This window comes from Phoxinus phoxinus (assembly GCF_949152265.1).
Source record: "Phoxinus phoxinus genome assembly, chromosome: 20".
Lineage (NCBI taxonomy): Eukaryota > Metazoa > Chordata > Actinopteri > Cypriniformes > Leuciscidae > Phoxinus > Phoxinus phoxinus.
In genome coordinates this window covers 20812425-20828001 of record NC_136895.1, presented here as the reverse complement: position 1 = coordinate 20828001, position 15577 = coordinate 20812425, and the positions used below count along the sequence as shown (strand labels likewise).

The 15577-nt window shown below is 36.1% G+C and overlaps 1 protein-coding gene across 1 annotated transcript in view; it reads right to left on the bottom strand.

Annotated features, from left to right (window-relative positions):
• Positions 1–3483: 3483 nt before the first annotated feature.
• The window catches only part of arhgef18b (rho/rac guanine nucleotide exchange factor (GEF) 18b), a 46392-nt gene continuing 34298 nt past the window's right edge, over positions 3484–15577 (bottom strand). Inside the window, exons 29-31 of the mRNA XM_079592297.1 lie at positions 7411–7735; positions 6262–6375; positions 3484–6142 (exon numbers count right to left, since the gene is read on the bottom strand). Of these exons, the coding sequence (XP_079448423.1) occupies positions 6009–6142; positions 6262–6375; positions 7411–7735 (573 nt within the window). The 3' untranslated portion in view covers positions 3484–6008. The remainder of the gene's footprint in view (positions 6143–6261; positions 6376–7410; positions 7736–15577) is intronic.

The window sequence follows — 15577 nt, the reverse complement described above, 5'->3', positions numbered from 1 at the left end:
TGTTGGGGTGTCAGTCTCTGTAACTCACAAGGTTAATGAAGCAGCTGCGGGCAAGGACGTACCTTGGCTTTTTGTGTGTGGCACCATATGATGCACATCTAACGTTCTGTGGATTGTATTTCAGGTTAGTTGAAATTGAAGCAAAATTCTTTGATGAGGCAAATATGTTATGGTGATTTTGAAATCCAAGTCAATAAAAGGTCAGAATTACTAAGTTCGATCAGTTCTTCATAATGTCACAATCCAATTCCGACTACCTCTTCCCAACAATTTCCAGTCTACACTCTGCCTATCAATACAATTTGCTAAGAACAAGCCCAAAAAAGGAAGCATAACATCAACAGGCTCCATTCCTTATTTCATCAAATTATTTTTAATGATAAAAATATACTGTAAGACAGTGAACATCACTAATTGTTACATTTATATTTTAATACACCATGCACAAACTGGGCCTCATTTGATAATTTTTTGGGAAATTAATTGTGAAACTTATGATGTTACCAAAAATAGAAGGCCCGTTCGCACCAAGGACGATGACTATAAAGATAACGATAAAGATATAGTTGTAAAAATCGTCCTTAATATTAAATGGCGGAGTTTACACAACAGCTATAATTATATCGTTGGAATCACTTTCAGAACGATTTTATGAGAACGATTTTTATTTAGCTGATAAACGCTAAAAACAGCCAATCAGAATCCATACCGCTTTAAAGAGCTTGAGCATTTAAAGTGACAGACAAGCACGCAATTAGAATAAACCGAATGTGTGGACGGAATTATAGTTATCTTTATAGTTAACGTTCTTGGTGTAAGTGGGCCTTTACACAAAAATTGGAGCTCATATGGGTGATGCAGGTTTGAATCTAGTTAGTCATACGCTCAACAAAACGCTTTTTCCTAAAGCATATTTGCTTTTATTCTAAGCACGTGGTGCAGTTTTATAGTCTGCCGCTTTAAATGCTCGAGCTCTTTAAAGCAGGATTAATTCTGATTGGCTGTCAATGTTTTAACCATTCATTAACTGAAAAAAAAAAAAAACTTGTGAAAGGTGTGAACGGGCCTTAATAGTTTGTGTAAGAATGTTTTTACAAAAGATAACATCTTTCGTAATAGCATAAATTTACGCAACAATTGGTTTGCAAACTTTTGCACACAAATATATCGGAACTTTTATACTTCATTAACAAGACCCAATGCATAGCATTGCTTATCCTTTTAATCAAATCAAACAATTGACAGATTTATCATCAAGTCATCAAACTAAACAGCAGTAAAAGCGCTTCATGAGGTTGGACGAAAAAATAAACAGCTAACGCTAACAGGCCATTGACATTTATAGATCATTCAGCTTGGCAAGAATCTTACTCTCTTTTTTCAAACTATTTGGCACAGGACCTACAGAGTACTTTTTTTTTATCACAGATTGCCATCCAACACACACACACACACACACACACACACACACACACACACACACACACACACACACACACACACACACACACACACACACACACACACACACACACACACACACACACACACACACACACACACACACACAAATAAAAACTTTTGGCCTGTAACTAAATACACAAAGATTTTACTATGGCAGCAGATTCTTTGCAGGACACTTTATTGGATTACACCTCTACAAACTTATGAATAAACACAGTGTGTGTTGTGGCATACTATCAGTTCGCAGTAACCTTATCTTCCTGGACATATTTCGCTTTTCATGATGATAAACAAAGAACAATAACTTCATTCATCACCCTTTGTACATTTATATCGGTCACTTTACAACAGGTGGTCTTTAAACACTAAAAAAGTATTACGAAAAAAGCAATAAAGTCATAGTCATTAAAATAGTTTCCATGGTCACAGAAAAATACACAAAATGCATTTATTTTTATGAGGCCAGGACAGGAAGTTATATGGCCTGCATGGGACATGATCACTGGTCTAGACTTGGCAGAGCTGCTATGCAACTGAGTGAGAGATAAAGAGAGAGAGAGAGAGAGAGAGAGAGAGAGAGAGAGAGAGAGAGAGAGAGAGAGAGAGAGAGAGAGAGAGAGAGAGAGAGAGAGAGAGAGAGAGAGAGAGAGAGAGAGAGAGAGAGAGAGATAAAGAGAGAGAGAGAGATAAAGAGAGAGAGAGAGAGAATATTACACTACACAGTTGAGTATATAGTGCACAAGTGCATAGTGTGTCATTTGGGATGCAACTGACTCATTGAACAATAAGTCATTTTTCGGTCATGTTTGATTCAAAATTAAGCCATACGATAACTGATGTGGTAAGTTTGTGAGAAGAAAAAACAAAAACAAAGAAAAAGTTCATGAGACTTACTGGTAGTTCATATGACATGTCAATAACGTGTCAATACATGTCAATAACGATGCAAATATATTCAGAGGTATAATAATAATGGTATTCTAAGAAATAATATATCCAGAAGTCCATATAACCAACACAACATATGCTATCAAACAAGTAAAAATATTCTTACAGAATGGCACAAATACAGTGATATAATCAAACTGGAACAAATTTATACTAAACAATATATGTTATCATATACTACCAACACTACCAAGTATATTATTTAGTGTGACTAATTCTTCAAGCGAATTTCTGTCTTCTTTACAGCCGAGACGAGTCGACAAATCAACAGCATGAGGTTTGTTTTCGTTTGCGGACAGAGTCTTTGCACAAAATAACTACAATTAAAAAAGAGTGACGTGCCTAAAGACACTTGTGAACCAGACAGGGTTTGTCTCGCAGAATAACATAAAAAAAATGAGCAAAGCACAAGACACAGACGGACAGAAAACCATTACAAAAGCAAGAGACATCATCTGGTAAAGAACTACTCAGGAACTGGACACGCGGCTGTAAGATCCGGATTGGATAAAAGGAAAACCACAACACCTGAAAATAGCTTTGTTCCGCCACAGCTCTACAATTAGCATGGCCTGAGAGACACGGCCACCAGGTCCTGTTAAGTTGGGCTCCGGCTCTTTTCCTGTGAGAACCGGGCCAGAATCAACAGACGCGCGCGGCCAGTGGGGTCACGCGCTCACATGAGCGTAGAGTGACGGAAATAAAACCATATTGTCCGTACTCAGCACGGAAGATACTTCACAACATAAGCACTGTTATACTTACGTTTGAGTTTCCTTTGCGGTCAAGTTCAATTGGCCAGTCAAAACCATGGGCAAGACACGTACAGTCTGTGTTCAAAACGTAATAGTTGCGTGCACAGTATAGCCTAGGCCTACTACTGTATATGCAAATCCAGATATGTGCGCTTTGTTCATTGATCACACGGAAAGTGAAAGGTCAAGTTGGGCGCATTGCATTATGGGATACGGTATTCTACAAAGTGTGCTGTGTTTTATACACAATTTCTTTTTACATAGACACAAAGACACTGAGGTTTGAATAAGAGTGAAGCATGAAGCAGATTTTTTTCACATATTTTATTACTAAAATGTCTCTAAAGGCAGCAGTTTTAAGTGTTTACAAGTATTTCTATTTTTCTTCGGCAGAGGGAGTAAAATGGTGTGGTAAGAAAAAAAATTCACACTGGCCTTGCGTGCTAAATCCTTAAGACAAGAAACATCAGTAACATTAACACTTGAGGTCTCAAAGTTAGCTGGTATTGAAAAGTGGCTAGTGTAACTGGAAACAGAAAAAACATATTTTTTTGGACATATCTGAAATAATCTGACAACAACACAAAGGAATAACACCGTACAATAATGTCGTACAATCACAGACACCAAGAAGCTACAGTCACAATGTGGCGCCGGATCAAGTGACAATTTAGAGCGACATGATGGATTTTTTTTTAAGCTCACATTTGTAGAAATACAAAAAAATCAAAGAGAACAATTCATTGGGAAGTAAAGTGCGCTGCAGCTAAAGAGGTGAGACGAACAGTATCATTGACTTCATTAAAACATCACATGATTCATTTACGCTTCATTGACGGTCAGAACCGATCTGCTACGGTGTGAATATCCCTTCACTTGCTCCACTGAAAAGCACCAGACCTAGAAACTAACATGTAGGAGTAACATCAAGCCGTTTTATAAACGATAACATCAAAAATAAGCTGAAACGTGATCCAAAAGCAATGCATTATGGGTAGTTTTTAAACTAAAATAAAAACACTAAGACTTCTTTTTTTTTTCAAGAAAAAAGTGCCTACAAAATGAAATAAAATTACATCCAGGTTGAGCGCTATAACCATCTGTAATTCCAGTGGTCACATGACATCCTTGCATAATATCTACATCTCATCTATGTTAGAAGGAAACTATGTACAACATATACATACAAATCATACAGAGATCGTTCAGTGACTTGATACTCGTAGCTCATGAAACAGAGTGGTTTAAGTCCTAGTCTTTGGTGGCATTACTCTGAGATCCAAAGTAAGTATTACATCACACGTGCCGTTTCTGTGGTCAAATCGAGAACAGAAAAAATACTTGACAGCTTTAGGGACTTCAATTAGACATGGAATGAAATGAATTTGGGTCAAAAGACAGGAGGAAATGCGAAAAGTCAATCTGTTTACAGGAAATGATGTTAAAAATGTTCCTTCTTGAATATGGAAATAACTGGGATGGGTAAGAAAACCAAGTTAACTTTGCTAAAAACTAGAAATCTACCACAATATTTGACAAAAAAAGGCAACCTACTATTATGCCAAAATAAAATGATCTGTTTGGCACTAATATTAAATGGAGCAGTTCATATTTTACCCAAATACATTTTTTAAATAGATGACAAATCCTATTTTAGGATGATTTCAATTTTGCATTGAAAATCTGTAATTAAACATTTCCCCCCAAAGTTCTCATTAACATAATGCAAAATCTCAAAAGATAATTTTACTGGACAACCATTTTTTGCCCATTTGATAAAAATAGCATAAATTAAAAACAGCAAATCAAATACTACCATGTTGTCTACTTACAATTGTATTTTATTTATTTATAAAAAATAAATAAAAAAAATCACATCACGGTAATGAGAATGAGATTGTTTCTGCATTATAGTAATGACAATCTGAGGGTTAAATGTAATAAAAATGACATCACAAAAATTGTAATGATCCTCATCTCTTAATTATTTTCCTCTTGATTTTTTTTTGGGGGGGGCGGGTGAGATTCAATTGCTTATATTTAAACAAATTTTAACTTTTTGATTATTTGGAAAGCTAAATATATGGCTTATATAACATTTGCGTCCTTCAACTTATTTTAATTTGAATGTAGCCTCAAAATATCGAGAACATTTGCTCCCTTCTCTTTGAAGACCTACTAATATAAAAATTAAAAACAGAATATTGGTTAATAAAATCTTGGTTTCTCTTCATGTTCGCTGCTTATTTTTTTTAATGATCGTTTGGAAGAAATCTTTAAAAAGACGGGACGACACGAATAAAAACGACCACTGAAATGGATTGAATATTAATGATCAAATAAAAATGATGTATACAGTGTACGGTCAAAAATAGAATATCTTGGACAGAATAAACCAGCATGTGAACAAACTGTTACTTAAATGTCAAAACTTTCAATCTATTTGTCTTTTTCCACAAGCAATGACTTTCCAGAGTGACCACTAACTATAATTGAAACTGTCCCAAATACAGTGTTTTAAAATGAAATAGGACATTGACGCTGTGCAAATTAGCTCACCACAACAATACGCGACCAACAACATCCATTTATCCTTCATATCGCGCGTTCGGAGCGCATGCTACAGAATTGTCCACGTTACTTAACTTCACTTGAAGCTGTCCGTCAAAGTCTTTGGGTGTTCTGGACCTGCTTCTTTTATTTTTTTCCGCACAGACTAAAACCCTTTTCCTGTTGTTTTCAAAGGCTGCAATAAAACTTGTTAGTAGTTAAGACAGGATTAAAATGTGTTCGTTAAGTATCAAGACCGGCCGAAACGTCAATGCAAAGTCTTTCCGGAGCTCAGAAAAAGATAACATCCTCCTTCACGGCTTCATCATTAACAGTGTGCTGGGAGGTCTGGTTGTGGGTTTTGAGAGCGGTGGGCGCGAGGCTGGACTGGGCGTCTGTATAAGCGTCTGGAGGGATGAGGGAATCTGCAGGGGTGAGCAAACCAGACAACAGGCCTGTCAGCTGGGCCTAATAACTGTTTACACAGCGGGATGCGGCCCGTTCGGGCTGAGCCGGGAATGTCGGGTGCGGTTGTTTGTCTTACCTGAGTGTGAATGTTGTGGTTGGTGGGGGCTGATGGGCCGGCGCGCTTTGTGACCTCCATCCGAATCCCTCGCTGACAGCTTGATGGGCAGCATCTGCTTCATGTCAATAGAAGCTGTGAAAAAGTGAAGACGGATTTAGGAATTGGCAAATTCGCTCCCAAAGAACATTGTTAGGTGGCCGCAAACTGACCCAAAAACATCATCTATGACAATGTTTGACAACAAAAGAGACAAACCACCTTCATGCCACAATGATCTGCTGTTTGGCACTAATCTTAAAATGGAACTGTCAATATTTTACCCCAAATAAAAGATTTTATTTTTAGGTTTTACCTTAAACAATTGCCTTTACTATTAAACATTTTCCCCCATTCCTCACTACCGTAATGAAAAAAATAATAAAACTAAGGTAAGGTTGGTTGCATTTAATTATGCATAATTTACTGTTATTACTACAGTATAAGTACAGGTAATATGTATATCAAGGAAACTGCAAAATAAAGTGTTACCAAAAACAAGATCAAATAGAATTCTCATTGCTGTAATAAAATAACAATCTTATTTGTTTAGACAACTATTTCCCACCTTTTTATAAATAAAAAAAAGTACTTTTTTTTGTTGAAAAATAAATAAAGTTAAATTCTCATTACTGGAATACAGTAGCAAAAAAACAATTTGTCCATTTTATATATAAAAAAAAAAGAGCATAAATTAAAACCATTTTAAGTAGTTACAATTATATTTTATTTAAATGTAATCAAATAAGTAAAGAAAAAAAATTAAAACTGTTTTTCTTTGCATCTCGGTAATGAGAATGAGTTATGGTAACGACAATTTCGGAGTTAAATGTAATAAAAAAAATGGCATCACAATGCAAAATTCTTAAAGTGTGTAGGCTTACGAGAATACTTGATTAGTTGGTGGAAATAATTACACATGAATGAGCACATATCATTTTGAAAGAACAGTGTTTTTTGCTAAGAATCGACTTAAAAAATGACAGTGTAGCTTTAATGTTCCTCTCAAAGCAGCATCCGCTTTCATGTCAACAGAAGCTGCGAAACCGTGAAGACTGATTTAGGAATCAGCAAATTGGCTCCCAAATTCTTGTCATTAGGTGTTCTGAAACAGATCGGGGTGGTACTGACCCAAACTCTCGGTGCGGAGCGAACTCTTGCCCTTCCCGCTCTTCTCCTTGCCCTTGCTGAGGGCGGCGAGTTTGGTCGGTATCTGCTGCTGGACGCTGCCCTGCTTGTGCAGCTGGTTGGTGGTGCTGATGAGATGGATGGGAACCTCAGTCTTGGCGGGCAGGGTGTTACAGGAGCTCTCTCGCCGCGAGTGCACTTCAGGACGCTCAGGGTAGTCGGCGGGGGATGCAGAGAGAGTGGCCCGCAGGAGAGACTTTTGAGGAAGCGTCTGGTCCCCTGCCCCGCCGAACAGCAGCTCGCCGTTGAAGCTGGAGGAAACTGAAAGCTAAAACACAAAAGTGAAACGCAAACGTAAGCAATTTCAGGCAAAGGGGTTGATTAACATCTTAATTCATCGGATGCATTAGTACGAGGACAATTTTGCTAAGAGAGAATGCACAAAAATGTTAGACCTCTTCGGTTACAATCACAGAGAATCGTGAAACACAAGCAGGAGTCATTTGTATAAATTTGTACGACTACGTAATGTGACATTTTTTGCAAGAATGGGACCATAAATCGTTGAACTGAATGCAACAATTTACACTAATAGATTTACAAACGATGGAGTTGAACGCAACAATATACACAATAGATTTACGACAAATTAAACGAAATGCAACAATATATAAGCAAGAATGGATTTATGAACGATTATATTGAACGCAACCAATTATATAAGTATGTAATTACGAACAATTGAATGGAATACAACAATTTACACAAGAACGGATTCATGAATGATTGAATGTTATACAAGTTATAGAATTTATACAAGAATGTATTTATAAAAAAAACTAATTTAAATGCAACAATTTATTTGTTACAATGAATGTAACAAACCAATTACATGAGAATGAACTATTTACATTGAAATTAGCACTTAACTTCAAACAATACAGCCGAAATTGTTGAGATAAATCACATGTCTTCAACTATTCCTCACTTGTTACTTTGAATCTAATACATGAATAAAGTGTAAAGTAAATATTAAGGACCAAAAAGTTGGTTGAGACTGTATTTAAACTCAGCTTCTGAAGAGCAACGTCCATGTTTAAGCACAGGAAATACCGAGCTAATGTGCAATGTAGGAAATCCAGTACGAAGAGTTTGGGATTTACAGGACAAAGCTAAATTTAAAACAGATGCTGCTTTGCGTGCAGAACAAAGACGTTTGATGCGCAGTCAACACGGGCATAAAATGTAACACAAATTGAAGACAGCTCCACATGAAAGGTCAAAGTTAAGCATGAGGTGAAGATTATTAACGCACAACAGCCACTAACGGTTAGCGAGCGACTCCCTCCAAGTCCTTTTCATCCAAAGGACATCGTGTACAGTCTTTGGACGGATTGTCCACCTGGTGTAAACAAGACTTGCTCAAGGGCCCACCAGTGATTATGCAATTCCTGGGAAGTACCTAGAAGCAGTAAACCTTAAAAATGTGTGCAAGGAGTTCAAATAATTAACCGTGACGTTATCAACACACTTGGAAAAGATTGAATAATGTCCTGTTCTACTTGAAGGTGTGGAGACGATGGCCAATCTTCTTCACACCTTAAGATGTGATGGAAACTAGTGCCGCCCTCCTGAATCGGTTCATCATGCTTCAGAAAGTCACAATTCCACCCTCCAATTTCCATAATTTCACAAAAAAGGGACAAAAACGCTGTTTAGGAGAACATCCAAACATTTCCCTCTGGAATTGTCAATCATCTAGAGGTTGGAAAAGCCTGACCTTCTCCAACTTGCCCAAGGCGACATCATCTTGAACCATGTTAGTTTTCCCAAACGCTGGGATCCCAACACAGATGCTCCATTGTTTCCAGTCCTTAAGGTGCCTTCAGTAAATATAAGGTTTCCAGAGCGTAAAAATGTGCGAGGTTCTCGGCACAAAGACTTGACTGACATCACATAAACAATTAGGATTGGCTGCATTCCAGCGCTGGTATTAATGAAAGGGTGCTAGCAGGTAATTATACGTTGCGGTTTTCCCAACTCAAGACTTCCCTGGATACTTGACACAAATATTCATTTGGAGCAACTCTGCTGTGCACGGGCTGGTCGGAAGGGCTCGCTGCTGGAAACGTGGCTCTTAAATCATGGTGCTAAATACCTGTTTCTGAAGGGTTGTGTTGGGTGTTTTTACTTCACGATGAAGCATCAAAAAGACAGACTCCTTGGAAACAGGAACGGGGAATATAAATCTTACAAAAGCAAAATATACTCAGCCATATTTAAGTTGCCTCCTTTGAAAAGCTGGACGTCAAATTTGAGTGAATACACTACCGGTCAAAGAAAGAAGTCACCAACTCACCAAGGCTGCATTTATTTCAATAAAAAAATACAGTAAAAACAGTAATATTGTGAAATACTATTACAAATTACAATAACTTTTGTATTGGAATATACTGTATTTTCATCAACATTACTGCAGTCTTCAGTGTCACATGATCCTTCAGAAATCATTCTATTATGATGATGATTTGCTGCTTAAGGAACATTATTATTATTATTAACAATTTTGAAAACAGTTGAGCTACTTCATATTTTAGTTGAAACTGATATACAGTACCATTAAAAAATTTGGTTTAAAAATGTTTTCTTTTGAGCAATAATGCATAATGCAAGTTCATCAAAAGTGACAGTAAAGACATTTATAACTTTACAAAAGATTTCTATTTGAAATAAATGCTGTTCATTTGAACTTTCTATTCAAGGAATCGTAAAAAAATTATCATGATTTCCACAAAAATATTTAGCAGCAATAATAATAATAATAAGGACCATTGATAAAAAAAAATTAGTACCAATTAAGCAGCAAATCATCATATTATTTTGATTTCTAAAGGATCATGTGACTCTAAAGATTGGAGAAATAATGCTGAAAATACAGCTTTGATCATAGGAATAAATTAAAATTTTAAAATACATAAAAAAAAAAGCTTTTTTACATTGTAAAAATGTTTCACAATATTACTGTTTTTACTGTATTTTAGATCAAATAAATGCAGCCTTGATGAGCAGAAGAGACATTAAAAAAACATTAAAAACTCTTAATCGTTTCAAACTTTTGACCTGCACTGTATGAGCGAGGGAGAGAGAGAGAGATAAGATAGATAAGCAGCACATGAAAGACCAAAATTCGACGTTATCTTAAGAGTTGAGCCCTGGTTTAACAAAAGGAAGTGACTAAGGCAGTAACAAAAGAACAGGTCTCATCCAGGTCAAACAACCCCCAATATATCCGACATGACAGCCGACACTGAGACGGATAATAAAACAATACAGCGGATAATAAAACTAGTTCAGGATACGGTTGAAACTCAAAACAAAGACGATCGACACAATTAGGAAACCATAAAATCGTACTGAAATCGTAAAAACATGTTGTCCATGTGCTTAATCTGATTCATTCGAATGTTTTTAGGTCATAACAAATTCAATGAGGCGCTCATATGAAACTAGAACATTCTAAATGAACACTTTGTCGTGATAAATCTCTACTATAGGCAGAGGTGGAAAGAGTAATAAAATATTGTACTCAAGTAAAAGTACTACTACTTCAATGAAATTTTACTTAAGTACAAGTAAAAGTACCGGTCTAAAAATCGACTCAAGTAAAAGTAAAAAGTAGCTCATTTAAAATTTACTCAGAGTAAAAGTTACTTAGTTACTTTTTTAACAGCGGGGGTGGGGTGGGGTGGGGGGCTCTCCCGTGTAGGGTTGTAACGGTATGAGATTTGCACAGTATGGCAATGTCTCCGAAAATATTACTGTTAAAGGGATAGTTCACCCAAAAATGAAAATAAGCCCATGATTTATTGACCCTCAAGTCATCCTAGGTGTATATGACATTCTTCTTTCAGAGTTATATTTAAAAAGTCCATTAAAGTGCCTCTATTCACCATAAAAGTGCTCCATACAGGGTTAATATAGGCCTTCTAAAGCAAAGCAATGAGTTTAAGAAAAAAAATCCATATTTAACGTTACAAAGTAAAATTCTAGCTTCCGGCCAAACGCAGTCTACTTGCGTCTATAGCACAACTTACGCAATTTATGACGTCGAAGTAGCGTAGTGCGTCATGGCATAGCGTAAATATCAGCAGTACGTCGCATTCCTCGCATAAATTGCGCTTTAGACTTAAAGGGCACCTATTATGCCCCTTTTCACAAGATGTAAGTTAAGTCCAACACACATTTATGTTCAAACATCATGTAAAAGTGAATTTTGCATAATAGGTGCCCTTTAAGTGGAATCTGTATGTTCGTGTGGCTGGAACCTAGTTATTTTACTTTGTAAAGTTTTAAATATGGATATTTTTCTAACACAAATTCATCGCTCTGGTTCAGAAGGTCTTTATTAACCCCCCGGAGCCGTGAGGAGCACTTTAATGATGGATAGATGCACTTTTATGGACTTCAAAACAGAAACGGCCATTCACTGCAGGATATTTGTTAATATAACTCCGATATTTGTTTGAAAGAAGAATTTCACATACACCTAGGATGACTTGAGGATGAATAAATCATGGGCTAATTTTAATTTTTGGGTGAACTATCCCTTTAATCAATTAATAAATAAATAAACGGTATCATTAAATTATTGTTATTATTATTATCATCAGTTAAAAAAATGACAGTTAAATGAATGAAAACAGTTTTTTGGTTTAACAAATGCTTTTATTATAACAAACTTAAAATTATTTGTTTGTTTTGTTTAATAAAATTTCAATAAAATATGTCTAATTAACTAAATTCAATAACTGACCAATGACCATTAGATTAACTATTTTTAACATTAATAATATATTAAAATGTTTAAGAATAATCCTATGAAATGTATTTTATTCAGAAAATGAATGTTTCTTTTTATGATTTAATACAAATAAATGTAAACTTTATCCTTTTATTTTTTGGGAAAGTTCTGCCGAACAGATTTATTAAATTAAACCATGGACCCAAAAAAAGATATTCCTTAAATAATGTTACATTTTTTTAAATTCAAATTATTATTGTTATTATTTTGAGAAGTATGTTCTATTGTAGGCATACAATAGTAATAAACCGGTAGGCTATTTCTATCATAATTTCTCCTAGTAACACTAAACTTTTATTTTGACGGGTTCTTGTGAAGACCTGTTTTAGAGTGTATTTGACAATGGTTTTTCTCAAATAAAATGATGAAAATGCTCATTAGGCGTTCTCTCAGAGCAGCTCTCTAAATGTTCATGTAGCCTATTTCATGTCCTCATATTGTTTGTGAGACGCTGAAAACACAATGAGCATCAGGCATACTTGAGTATGTAGTAGGCTACAGACGCGACGCAGCTCATTCACACAGGCACGCAGAACAAGCATATTTACATAGCAGTCTTTTTGCGCTTTAATATTCAGAGACCATGTCGCGATTTATTGCACAGCTCTACTTTCAATTTATTCATATAGCCTACATCATTGCGTGTTTTACGTGGAACCTGCGTTATGTAAATTTAATTTTCATTTGGATTTTGAATTCGGGGATTCACTCTGCAAACGGGACATACCTTTATCTGCACAGATGGATGGTGTTCTATGTTTCCTCCTTTTGCAGCCACATTGCGTCCACATTTTTTGCAAATTGGATATCTATCCTCGAGGACAACCACGCGTTTTTCCTACATCTAAAGTATTCACATACTGCCCATATGGTTCGCTTCATAAGAATTCGACAGCGTTTCACTTTTAGCTGGGTCTGCATCACCTTTTTTGCGCGTTTGTTCTCGCCATAGACGGTTCTCCCGCCCTTCAATCAATGTAGTAGTTTCCGGAGCGCGATTTTATTTTTCCCTTGTAAATTATTATTTTATTTATTTTTTACTCAGTAACGGATATGATTTAAAAATGGAGCGAATTACAATACTTCAAACAAAACGTACTTAAGTAAAAGTAAAATTACAGATTTTAAAAACTACTTAAAAAAGTAGAAGTACACAAAAAAACTACTCAATTACAGTAACGCGAGTAAATGTAATCCGTTACTTTCCACCTCTGACTATAGGCATATGTTTAAACAAGGTCTGTAGCCTGGCACCATGGACAGACGGTTACTATGGACTCATAGCCGTACTAACCTGAGATAAGCCGAGATCACAGGAAATCTGACAAGGCCAGGCATGACCGGACATGCCTGCGTGACCTCAAAAACATACAATGAACAGCAGATCGGCGGCAACTTACTGTCAGAGGGCTGTTTGTGACCACACTTGACTTCCATAGTAGGAAAAATATATATAATATGGAAGTCAATTGTCTGGTTACCAACATTCACAAACTTTAAAATGTATTTTGTGTTAAACCGAAGAAAGAAACTCATACAGGTTTGAAACTACATAAGGAATTTATCTTAATTTTTGGGTGAACTATCCCTTTAAGAAACCGCATGACTAAATAAATAGTCATTTTGACAACTCGATGACTAGTTGATTTTGAAAATAAGCTTTTTCCTCACATCCCTTCATTCATTCGTCACCGCTAAAGCACTGATTCACGCTCATCTGTAACCCAGCAGTGCAAACACACGCCCGGCTGTGGCCGTTTGATTTCGGACCATAAACTTTAAAAGCGCATTCCTCCTTAACGCTATAAAATGGCTAAACGCTGATTGTAATTGATCCTGGCTGGATTGCATTTCGTATGGTCACTGCCTATTAAAATCGCTAACGTCAAAGCATTACGGCCCATTAGGAAAGTTCCCCGTTTCTGGAGGTTCCACGGCCACGTTTAAATGGAGGCTGAAAGACGCCTTGTCCGGCGTTCATTTCTGAGGAATCTGTCAAAATGAAAGAGGCTAGTCATCAAGTATGCACACGCAAACGGACAGACTCATATCAGTTTAATGTGACTGAAGCAGATCACGAAGAATTCCTGAGTTTGACCACAAACAGATGGAGTTAGTCAAACTGCTGAACAAAAATGCACGGGATGGTTTCAGTACCGAGACCTGGAAATCACACAATATGTGGCTTTTGTTCTACGCTGTTTACAGAGGCTTTTCTGTGAGCCGGATAAGACTGTTCAAACAACGCTTGACCGAGTGTCTGCTTTTTTTTCCCAGAGAGCTTCTTGGGTAATCTCGCAGGCTCATCAGCAAACAGGTAGGGCAGGGTGGCAGGTCGATCAGCAAAGCCACTGCTATGAAACCACACAGTGCCACATTGTTCCCATGGATTGTCCTGTACAGAGAAGCTGAAAGGAGACCGTGGGAAAGGCAGATGCTCTCAGCTGGCACACCTACACCTTGTTTTTATAACAACGTGTGGCACTGAAAGAGAGCGGAGAGGTGACATCATGCTAATTTCATGTATAATGCCAGCTCCCATTTCCCTGAATAGCTGGGCCATATATCAAATATTCATGACAGATTCGAGTTAGACTTCAACTTCAGTGTTGCTCAGTTTGATTGCAGTTTCATAAGGTATTGCTAAAAATGTGAATATAAATTAATATGAATATTTATTCTTAAGTATTGTTATATTGGTACATAAAAACATTTATTTAAAAAACATTTGTAAAAATTGTTGATTTTTTTATTATTATTACATTTTACTGTATTTTTAACAACAATGGCTGTTTGTTTGAATTTATGGTGATCATTTCTGAATTAAAAAATAATTCAAGCCATTAATAGATAAATATTGAATATCATTTAAAGGCTTTAAATATCAAGATTTTTTTAGCTACACTACAGTTCAAAAGTTTGTGGTCAGTAATCATAAATTGTGATCATCGATTCTTTTAAAGAAATTATTACTTTTATCCAAAAAAAAAAGCATTACATTTATCAAAAGTGAAAGTAAATAAATTTTAAATGTTACAAAATGTTCCTATTTCATTTAAATGCTGCTCCTCTTGAACTTTTTGTTCATCAAAGAAATCACGTTTTCCACAAAAATATGAAGCAGCACAACTGTTTTGACCACTGATATTGGCAAAAAAAAAAATCTTGCGCAGTAAATCTTTGATTTCTCAACGATCATGTGACACTGAAAACTGGAAATTCAGATTTGCATCACAGGAATAAATTATATTTTAAAATATATTGCAATAGAAATCAGTTATTTTAAACTGTAATACTATTTCAGAATAT